Here is a 12,303-nt window from a genome sequence, read left to right as displayed (position 1 = left end):
GCATCACAGACAAACCACAACCCAGATTTTAAATGATTTCCACATTACATAACTGCAAACAAACAACCAGATGAGACACTTGAGTTCAAATCAAGTTCAATGAATTGAAGTCAAAGCAATTCATGTGCCATTAAGTAAACAAAATCTGAAATCAAGCATGGTTAATGAGCACATACGTGCTTATCCATGCGTACAACCACACCAGGGATTTTTTAATTTTCTTTATTAAGGTAATATGTTTATATTAATTCTGCCAACTGTTATGCGATTGAACACATATGTGCAATCTTCCAAAAGAGGTCAGAAAACAGCCATCACATGCAGGAGTCACATCACCATCATCAGGTATGCAGGTCAGCTCTCATGTGCTGATGTACCCCCAAAACACCACCTCAAGGCGTTTACAGAATCCCAGTCAGACATTCCTAACGGTCTTGTTAAGAGTCCAGATTCAGTATCAACGTCCTCCCAAATGTACAGGCAGAAAAATATGCCCATGAAAGAGTATAGTGCACTGCATAAGACCGCAGCTAACTATTATTTATATTATACAATAGTTGTTTAGCCTACAAAAATGTTAATAATACTGAGAATTGTTTTATCCACCCAGCAGTTCAAAATACCATCCATCCATCCATCGTAAACCGCTAATCCTGCGTACAGAGTCACGGGGGGCTGGAGCCAATCCCATGCAAATTCCACACAGAAAGGCTGGGGCAACCGGGGTTTGAACCCATAACCTTCTTGCTGTGAGGTAACAGTGCTAACCACCGCCCAAGTTCAAGATACCAATTTATTAAATTTTATAAAACTTTTTCATCATGTGAAACAAAGAGTACTCACATTTGAGAAGCCGGAAAAAAGAGAATATTTGGCACTTTTCCTTGATAAAAGACTTAACCAGTCACTAAAATCACCTGACTAATTGTTTCTACACTGCATGGAGAAAATGTAGCAATTACACTGACTCACATCAACAATTAAAGGAATAGTTCATAATTTTGGAAAACCACACTGTACAGCAAACATGAAGCTACCAGCAGCAGATGGTTAGCTTAGCATAGCACAAACACAATGTGTCATTTGCATGCTTTTTTCTACAAAAGGTTTAGCACATAAGCACATTTAAGCACATTTCCCAAAATGCCAAACTATTCCTTTAAGTAATTATAAAATGTGACATATGTGCCACTCATCTAAGTTTGGCCAAGACTGCATGAAATTTCTCACTTGGTTTCATGCAGCAATATTTTTAAATTCTGACATTCAAATTAAATCTACAAACATTATGTAAATGAAAAGAGAGCTGCAAATGTGCTTGGTGGTGGCACCAGGCTTGCCAGTCACTACAACATGTCAGGATGGATTAGGCATGATGGTGGTCAGATGAACAGCACAGACTCATCTGAGAGAGGCCTAATGTTTGACTGCTCTGCATTAGCATCTATGGCCGTCTTGGTAAATGCGCTTTGAGAAAAAGCACAACGTTGTTATATAAACCCTGGACATCTTATGCAAGCTGCTGTTTGGCGCCTGCAGTTCTCAATAGTAGCAATTCTGTCATATTTTTTCAAATCCAATTTTGAGATCTGTGGACATTTATCAAAACCATGAAAAGTTGGAAAATACCACATGGGGCAATGTAACTAACTAGTGGGAACGGTCAACAAAAGCTTTTGTCCTCTTACCCTGGAAGTAAACATTTTTAATTATGTGTTTCATTTACAAGGGGTATCGTTTGGAGGGTCGAAGAACTCGATGTGACCACAAGGCACTGGAGTTAATGAGAAAATAATACGATTGGTTTGGCTGTGGAATCTAAAATCCTCCTCTGAACAATCAACTGGGAAAATGACAGTAACCACAATGGGATACAGTAGAAGCTGGGGTCTGCTGGAAAATGGTGCTCTTCAGACACCCATAAATACACAAATACACCCCAGGATCAGCTTCGCCTTCAATCCCAGCCCTTGGAAAGCCACAGGGAGGACTGAGGAAACAGAACAGCATTTTATAATGTAACCATCAAACTACAGTACACATTCAACTGCCTGGCAACTGCTCCAAAAAAGGTATTTGATTTGAACCTATCAGCAAAAAGTAGGTAACAGTCTCCAAAATCTGTATCTATCTTGAAGTTTTTTAATGAAGCATCAAGGTGGTTCTCGTAAAGCGCTGAAGTGTGCTACATCAGCTGATTAGTATAAGCTCTTATAATCAACAATCACATTCAAGCAAGTCACCAATCACGTTCAATCAAGACAACAACGCAGTCTTTGCAGTCTGACTTCCTCTCACTTTCACTCTTGTGATCATCATGGTTCTGTTGTTTACTTACACAGTTCCTAGAAAAACTTTACTTTTTCTGTTGATTTCTTCAGTCCAGATTTTTCCTGATACTCCTCCTACGTCTGATGGCATCCCCTGCCTTGCACATTATGTGTATTTCAAATCTGTGTAGCCCCTGGGGGATTTATTACTCTCTCCATCGAACCTCTCGCTCCAGCTGTAAGTCATTGGGGAGCTCCCACAATAGCTAAGCTTATTCTGACAAATAAAACCATTCTGCTGTGATACATGGCTCGGCCTACTATAAACACAAGTGTCTCTGACAGAAATCTTTTAAAAGCAACTTGTTGCACGTAGTGGAAAATCACACTATTAGAAACCTAATCAAGACTAATGAAGTGGGTCATTGCCATCACGAGTCACACATCCTACAAAATTAGTTTCCTTTACTGTTGCTCAAGTAGGCATTTTTGTCAATATACACAAACTATGATGGACATGTTTATCGATTTAGTCTGATATCTATTTACCACACTCATGTAATTGCTATGCTATGACAGAAATCAAGATCCAGTTAAAGAAGAAAAGCTACCAGCACTTGAGAGATTACGGATGTCCTTGCAAAAAAAATCAGATCAGTGGCATAAAAGACATCCCACAATAGTCATTCTTGCTATCCTCAGCAGCGTTGCTACAATCGGTCCACTACTTTGGTCTTGACTGAAATATCTTAACAATTATTACATGGTTTGCCATGACATTCATAGAACCTTGAGGATGAATCCTACTGATTTTAGTGGTCCTCTGACTTTCCCACTAGCGCCATCATGAGGTTGATGTGTTAAGATTTTGGGCCCTACTTAAACTATCTAAGTGCACTGCTTAAATCGCATGGCACAGTTGTGTTTAGGTTGTGTCCAAATCCAATTTTGCTAGTTTAATGGTTGAAAAAATAGTTCAAAGGGGTTGTACTTTGTCTGTGAATTAGTCATTGGTGTGTTTTGGGCTTAACGTGCAATTAACCAATGTCATCTCCCATTTTCTTGTCATCTCGCTTTACTACTATTACTATTTAAATGGTGCATGAATGGCACATTAAAAACTAAAACTAAAACTTAAAAACTGTAATAATATACAAATAAATTAAAAAGTATGATGCAGACTTGCAGAGAGAGAGAGAGCTTATGTGGACGAGCAAAAATGTGTGAGTATGGACTTAAGTGCCGACATGACATAAAAACTTTCTTTGATCATGAAGCCTAATGTTACTTTACAGTTCTGTTCTTTATATGTGAAGTGCATGAATTACACTGTGGACTGGAGTGCCTTTTAAAAGTGACAGACAGATGGATCCATGTTATATTATACTCCTTTTGTCTATGAAACATCTGTATCCTCAGTGCGCTGCATTATTACAAACTAAGATGAACTGGTCATGGGTCACATTTCTCTCTTCCTGGTGATTTTTTATTGTGTTTTGTATTGATGTATGAGTGCATTCTTTAACGATTTACTTTAATGATTAGAAAGGCTGCTGTCAGTGCATCCTGACTTGTCTTGTCTGCGTGTCGGGAGATTTAAATAATCAATGAAGTTATGCTCCTGTAACTCATGAGTAAATGTGCACAGCATCTTTCTTAATGGGGAGATGAAGTGAATGGGTGTTACACCCGGCGCACAGCCAACTACTGACTGGACTGTTGTGAAATTTGGCACACACATTCCTATCCCCCTCAAGATTAATTGTAATAAATTTGGGGATCCCCTGACTCTTCCTCTAGTGCCATCATAAGGTCAATAGTTTTAGCAATTTGTCAAATACTTGGTTTATGACCAAATACCGGCAAAACTACTGACATTCCCATCAGCCTCAGCTGTACTGTGTTCAGGGCTTATTAACAAATGTTAGCAAAGTTGTTTAACATGGTAAAAATTATACCTGCTAAATCAGCATGTTAACATTGTCAGTGTGAACATGTTAGCATGCTGATATTAGCGTTTAGTTCAAAGCACTGCTTTGCCTAACACCTAGCATGGCTGTAGACTCTTATTCTTGTTTCTTTACTCACCAGGAATCTTGTGCTTTGACTTGATATATCCTTCACATTTCCGTTTGGCTCTGAACAACAGGCCTATCTGTTCCTCTTTAGTCAGTACATCATCTGCATAAACCTGCAAAAAAAGACAATGACATGGCATTAATAGGGGAAATTTTTAAGTGTAAATGGCAGCGATGTTCAAAATGCATGTTATAAACCCAAATCAATAAACAACATCATAAAGCAGTATTCCATTTTTGATCCATCTGAAGAAGACAGTGTGGTTCCATCTGGATCTAAAGCAAAGGTTCTGGCTTTACTCATGCAGTGCGAATTAGCATTAAGTTGGCTCTCAGTTTGCAAAATATGAATCATGAATATGAATCAACAGTGAAATATTTTCAGGCAGAAGTACTGAATCCACATTGATGCCTGACAGTGAAACCAAATTGAAAGCACTCATTATGTTTAATGTTGGATAAATGTCAGCTTTTCAATCATGACTGACACTGAATCAACACTGATTCACCCATTATATGAAAGGGTGCCTGGAATTGAATTTCAGTTTATTTTAATATATTGAAACAATATTACAGTAAATAACTACAAGAAACCAGACCTTTTCATGACATCATGTGTACATGATATTTTTCTCTACATATATAATAATAAATTATAAGAAAACTTTACTAAACGAAAAAAATTAATTGGCTAACTCATAAACATTTCCAAAAAGTAAGTTATAGGATCAATTACTAAATGTGGGATATTTATAATTCTACTCTTATATCCCAAATATATTAAGTGAAATATTTTACACGTATATATACAAATAGAAGACACAGCATACCTTGCAAACAAAACACTGAGTGAAATACTTGGAGAACATAGAAGAAGAAGACAGATTTTATTTATTTATTTTTTTACATTGTTAAAACCTTTATGGCCAGAACCGTTCTGCTAGTATTCAAAACAGGAAATAGTCATTTGCAAACAAAACATGCTTAGAGATCAGGTAACAGGTGGTTCCAACTTTGTGCAGCTGGAGAAAAGCAACTGTGGACACCGAAAGTTGGACACAATTTCTAACTTTCTAACTCATGAACTCAGACGCACCTATTGTCAAAGTCTGACAAGTCTGACTGATTGAATTGCAGATACTATTAAGATGAATCCTGAAAATGAACCAGCAGAAAGTTTACCTTTAAGCAAAAAGATGACTTTATAATGCTGATGAGTCTTTTATGTTCTTTTGATATCCATGACATCCATTCGGATCCCTTAGGTCAGCATGTAAGTTTAAAAGTTTGAGCACAACCAGCAAAGGTGACATTTAATAGCTAAATGAAAATGTTTAACTTTTTTTTAAAGTTTGCTGTTAACCTAGCAAACATATCTGTTTTCACCAAATTGCTAAGCAGAAAAGAGGCTGTTTTTAACCTTACAATATTTGGTTGTAATTGCAGGAGAAGCCAGGTATATGCTGGCTTCAGTGAGACTGAAAATGAGACCCTTTGTCAACATAAGACAGTAATGGATAACATAAGCCTAACGCTAGCTAGCTTTACAGAGTAAACTAGCCTAGCTTTACAACTATAACAATCAATCAACCTAAATAACAATGCACCTATTATTTGACCTAGCATTTTCCTTACTTAAAATTTTTAAACTTACCTCGGTGAGAGATGAAGAAAACGTTGGAGTTAACGTAGTTGAATATAGCATTTTTTAATTTACCATTTCCCTTCAAAAACAACTTTCAGATTTCTTCATCACATATAAATTATTTTGTATTCTTTTTAATTTTAGACCAAACAAGTTGCATGCATCACAAAGAAGAAAATGCTTTATTGAAAAGACATGTGTCCCACACCCACCTAAAATTACTGCTCTCAAGTCCTCATTTAATTTAAAATATATATATACAGGAAAGGTGGCAGTAGGCACATTGAGACAATGTCGATTAAATGTTTCTACTTCAATGTTGAAACAATAGACTGTATATGAAGATGGATGACATGACTGCATGACAAAACATCTTGATCGGCCCCTGGTGGCTGGCTGCTGTCGATCATAAACCCTGCCCCCTCCATATTAGCGGATGGAACATGGGCCAAATAAAAAAATCATGTATAATAAAAGTTTTAAGTGTTCATTTTTCTGGTAGGTTTGATGTTAATTAGTTATTTCATGCTATAAAAAGGGGGTTTCACGTCACAACTGACCTGCTTGAGATTGAGTCCGCCAGGTGTATGGGCAATACCGCGGCTACAACCTTGATCACTTCTATGCCGACTCTGGCACTGGTGGCTTGACGTCACCAGTGCAAGATGGCAGTGCACATATCTGGGATATTTTGGCGTCATTTTTGTATTAGATTAGATTAGACTTTATTGTCCAGCTTAGTGGAAATTTGTCTTTGACTTCTCCGAAGCATAGAAATATAACCATGACACCACAGTTATCGTGTGTGGGAGGAACTGGATAAGTGTCATCCATCTTTAGTCCATTGCTGAAACCATGACCCAAATACAACGTCAATTTAATGGCAGTTTTGTAACATTTAAACTGACTGCTGCTGCTTTTTGACCATATCTCAATGTTGAATTAACAACTTTTGCTATCTCCAGACATGATTTTCTCTTCACAGTTGGTTCACAACCCTCTAACCACTGCTCTTAGCATCCCTGGTCTTAGTGCTGCGGACAGCACTAAATCCCTAGGTGAAATTTTCCTCAAAATGTACACTACTAAATCTCTTGGTGAAATGTTTCTCAAAATGTACACTACTGACATTTTCTTAAATGGAATATGAGTGAAAGCAACAGTGTGGCATGAATGTTAGACAGCCTGTTCTGTATCTGGTAGGTCAGATTAGATCGTACTTTAACTGCAACAGTCTACCCATCAAAGTGTTCATGAGCAAAGCGGTAAATTTATTTCTGTTGTAACATTCATGAAGCTAAAAAAGGTTGTACAAGACTGTTTTTCCTTGACTAAACAGTGTCAGTTTCACTTGGTGTTTATAGCCCCAGTTTATATTCCTGTGGTTATATCCACTATATGATCACTAATCTGGCATGACAAAGTTATAACATGGACAAAAACAACATTTTATTTCCCAACATTTTCTTATACCATATATTTTCTTAGCTTTTGAACATTGTGTTTGAGAGTGGGTTGGTACCTCAGGTGTGGTTTTCCAGTCAAGGAAACATTTTCCATTCTAATAGGTCACACTGACTGGCTCGCTGTTTTCCTGTGGATCACTTTTGAGCAATGACAAATGTGACTGTATTGAAAATGACCACATTTATTTTTAACAGAGCATGACAAGAAAAGTGGAAATGAAAACGCAGAAATTAAAGCCCAGTGCTAAAACTAAAGCATACATCAGCGCACACAGCACCAGGATTTTCTACGGTCTCATATAGGGTTTTTCATAGTGCTTTGAACCATACTGCAACAAAATGAAATATGTATCCACACAATGAAAGACAAACTAACATGTATGCCATACAGTGCCTGGAGGTACAGCAAAAAAAACTCCCAGTCTTGTTTTTTTGGTTCAGTGATGCAGAGCAAACAGCGCAAATTAAAGACAGACGTTTGCTCAGAGCAGCTGACTCCCTCGCTGCAGTTGCATTTGTCACTTTCAGACACAAATTACATGTCTGGATGTAAAGAAATCAAATTCTGCTCTAACTTATATCAGAACAAGAGGTGGGAAGTGATGGAAAATCTATTTGCCAAAAGGCAACAACACACAGAGAAGTAAGAAATGAAAAGAGACAGAGAGAGTGAAGAGGTTAAATGCATATACCGATGCAAATAATTAAACAAAATGCATTACTTCCATTTTCAGGTCTACTTAAAGTTAAAAAGTTAATAAATGACACAAATTAAAATGCAAGATTGAACCACAGCCTCTGCTCCAGCTTATAAAAAGCAAAGGCAGTGTAGCGATTTTCTTAGGATATTCTTATTATGAGACAATGATTATTGTCTGTCCAGTCTGTCCAGAATTTGATGCCACTGATTTGTTCATGTCCCCCTTTTAAATGAGATTTTAATGGCCTTGATTAATTTTTTACTTGCTAGAGACAAACTAGCATTTGAGAGTAACAATAAACTGAGTATTATTTTGAAAAAGCAGATGATTGCATACTAATATTTGTGGCATCTAATGAATTGAATCCTACAGTACATAATAATTAGAACAGATTTAAATATTTAGTGGAGTAAAAAGTACAATATGTCTCCCTGAAATGCAATAAAGCAGTAAAAAATAGAAATATTCAAGTATATTACAAGTACTTTACATTTGTAGTTACAATAAGTACAGTGCTTGAGTAAATGTACTTAGTAGTCATACAGTTACTGTTGTAGAAGTACTGCATGCTAAGCAGTAAATTGTTCTGCTGCAAATGACATGAGAACCAACTACTGCAGTAAAGCAAAGTTTTTATATCTTCCATACTTTTTAAGCCCTCTTTGGTGCCTGTTTATAATCTGAAATAATCAGCTAAGGAACTTCTAAATCTGCATGCTGAGAGAAGGAGTTATTTGGGAACAAAGACGTGCATACATTGTCTCTGATGCTTAAAATGAAACTGTAAATACCAAGCCAGCGTGGATCTGGTGCACACAAAACCATAATACCTCAATCCATCAATATTTTCACTACTTTCAGCCCTGAAATAAGGATGTCCAGTCTGAGCGCTGAATAAGGTTACAGAATGAAGACATTTATGGCTTTGCACAGCAAACAACCACAGATGGAACAACATTTGACCGCAGGCGAACAAGGATAGATACTACCTGTTTACTGTACTAACTATGCCAATATAGAATATTCCACTGAACGCTCCTGAGACATTCACGCTATTTTCATCTAAATAACTGTCTGGTGTTACTTTAGGTGAAAGCTCAACCAACAGAAAACCAGAAACAGTGAATCTGGATGGTAACTGCTCTGAGAGCACTTGTTATTATCATCACTGTAAAGTACAGTGTAGTATCAGCTTGATTCTGTAATTTTGTAAGTGTGTATTTTCACAGTTGAGTGGAAATATATATTATGCATCTACTTTATATCATATGTATCATTTTTTTGTCATTAGAGTCATTTCTACTTTGGTTAAACAAGCCAACGACACTTTGAAATCACAGGGTGCACATGAGTAACAGTTTCCTTTTTTCAGCTTTTTTTTAATACAAACATGGTAAGTGAAGCTGCTCATTAAGAATAAATATCTTAACCTTTACAGTGCAGTTTGAGCCCCTGTGAAACACTAAACTAAATGAGGTATGGAGTTTCAGGGGTTCATTTTTCTCAAAAACTAGGGAAATATGTCCTTCATCTGCTGATTACTGCTCACAGGGACGTAGAAGAGTATCATTTAACATTTTAAGAAGAGAATCCTGGGTAATAAGTGTGCCTCCTGATTATTTCTGAAAACTATTCCTCCTCCACTGGCCAGAGTCCAAACCTCCAAAGTAAACACAACTCTCACGGGGAGAAACATGGACATTCTTATTTACTGCATTTCATTCAAAACACAGTCATCTTTTTGTTAAATGCTTTTGAGTGTGTGCCAAAATGAAAATTAGAAAAATACACACCATATAAATATATATATTTTCATCACTGGTCGCTAGAATACAAACTCCACTTGAATAAGCCACAAGTTTCTATTTATCTTCACAAACTGCGGCTTGATGACTTAAACTGGAGTCTTATATTCTTGCAGTCCAACTCTGCAAGGATATAAGACCAATATTGAGAGAACTGTATTTAGGTTGCTGTGTCAAGACAGTGTTTAACACTACGACTAAATACTGACACTATATAATATGAAAGTGCAGGCACATTTACAGTTTAATTTTTTAACTCCAGCATTTAGTTAATGATTTTTTTTAGTAACTTAATGCTAAAATATATTTAGTTATAATAGTTTAGCTTGCCTGGTGCCACAAATAAATATCTTCAGTTTTCAATTATTGATTTTTTAAAAATTTTGTAGCAAAAGGATAAAACAAAGAGAATCTTGCATCAAAAATTGAGTCTTTTCGATAGACGGCATGCATACATTGAGTGGAGACACTAGGTTTCCGGTGCACTACCACCAGTCTTGATTGTGGACAGCTTTGCACTTTTTCTTTTTTTTTTCTCAAGAAAGTTGTGGTTGACCAAAGTCATTTCCTGAAATGCCCTACAGTGAATAAGAGAGTCAGATGCTGGAGCTTGTTAGGTAGACTTTCATTAGAAAGCACAAAACAAAAAATTTGAAGACCCAAAAAGTTTAAATGAACCATAAAAAAACACGAGTTCAATGGAGTATAATTATCGATAATGAGTCAACAATGAATTGTGAGTCAAAGTACAGCCCAATGATCTCATTAGTAGTATCTCAGACGTGAACAAAACTCAAACCCATATTCAAGCAGATGATTGGACAATGTTCGACAGCAGAGTTCTATACTGTATTCCTGGCAAAAGGCCAATGGTTCAAAGAGATGTGACCTTTGCACTGACCTCCCTTAAAGTCAAGTTAAAAGAAAAGATCTAATGGGTAGTTGATGCAGATTTTTTAAATCACAAACAGCATATTTCCACATTTCCACAGCTCCCAATAAACAAATATGTAGTGTTACAGTAGATTACTTATTAGTAGGTTACGAAGAGCCAAAAAAACAGTTTCTCCATCTTTTTCTCCAACATTGGACAAAAAATATGTTAGTTTGAATGCAGGAACCAACAGCAGAAATCCTCAAGTGTGATGTGCCTAAAACATTTCACTGAACAGTAATAAAGATAAAATGACAATTCATGTCTCAATTATCAAAGAGAGAGTTTGATGTTCTAGCACATTAGCTATTAACAATGCTAAGTGAATCCCTAATGGGTACATCTTTACAATTGCAGTTTTTGCACAATAGTTTGATCATGTGACATTCTGTATACAGTGATGGAGCTTAATGGAAAAAATAACACTTACTTTTGTTCACCCAGTGTTTACACAAGAAGCATAATTACATATTCCTGTGTTATGAATATATTGTAATACATGCTGAAACATCATGATATACATCATGGCAGATTCTTTGCTAAGGTGAACCAAATGTGATGTTGAATGTTTTACATAAATCAGATTTTTTTTCTCCCTATTGATAGACGCTTATAACAGAGATATGTTAAGTGTACCATACAGTATCTGGAGATGTGTTTGTAGATGTTATGGGTTTTCATTTCTGGTTACATTTCACATTATTTTGTTATACCTTGGTGTTCTGGCATGTTTGGATTGTAAACATAAAACTCTCATCACTGTTACTATTTTAACTGGAAACACAAACCATATTAATTTTCTCTATCGCTTCAGTTTTCCAATAATGCCTCTCTCTGTTGGCTGATTCATCAGTGAGGATGAGATTTTTAGGTAAATGGTTGCATAAAGTGAAACTTTCCTTTCCAGGTCACACTTCATCACATGGATGATAAATAATATACAGATAATATTTACTCTGGTCACTGTAAAGCGCCTCTATTATGGGAATACAGTCGAATGTTTGTTTTATGTACTTGTTTTGGTCATTTGCCATTCTTTACACCATAGGCTAACATTCACTTCCTTGTTGTTGGCACATATTCAAAATTTGATCCCAAGGGCTTTTGGACTTTCCTGTAAGTTTTTTCTCCACAAAATAAGGGGGTCTAGAAAATTATAACTCTGCTGAATCTTGTTTTTAATGGCCTGTTCACTATCTGGAAAAAACATGAATATGTTACTTTTGACATATTGCACCGCATGAATGTTTTAGCGGATGAGGTTCCTGGATATTATAAACTCTATGAGTCAGTGCCACTCCTCTTCAACTGTGCAATTTGCATTTGATGATAAAAACCACAAACCACAAGACTGGTTGTCCTTTGGAAATGCTTGCGGACCACATTCTGACTTAAAGCAGCATT

General features: G+C 36.4%; 1 protein-coding gene across 1 annotated transcript in view; it reads right to left on the bottom strand.

Moving 5' to 3' along the window:
• The window catches only part of pth1r (parathyroid hormone 1 receptor), a 46,931-nt gene that overhangs the window by 17,914 nt on the left and 16,714 nt on the right, over nt 1-12,303 (bottom strand). Inside the window, exon 2 of the mRNA XM_046052151.1 lies at nt 4,359-4,461. Within this exon, the coding sequence (XP_045908107.1) occupies nt 4,359-4,461 (103 nt within the window). The remainder of the gene's footprint in view (nt 1-4,358; nt 4,462-12,303) is intronic.

This window comes from Micropterus dolomieu, linkage group LG06 (genome assembly GCF_021292245.1).
Source record: "Micropterus dolomieu isolate WLL.071019.BEF.003 ecotype Adirondacks linkage group LG06, ASM2129224v1, whole genome shotgun sequence".
NCBI lineage: Eukaryota > Metazoa > Chordata > Actinopteri > Centrarchiformes > Centrarchidae > Micropterus > Micropterus dolomieu.
This window is presented reverse-complemented; position numbering and strand designations above follow the sequence as displayed.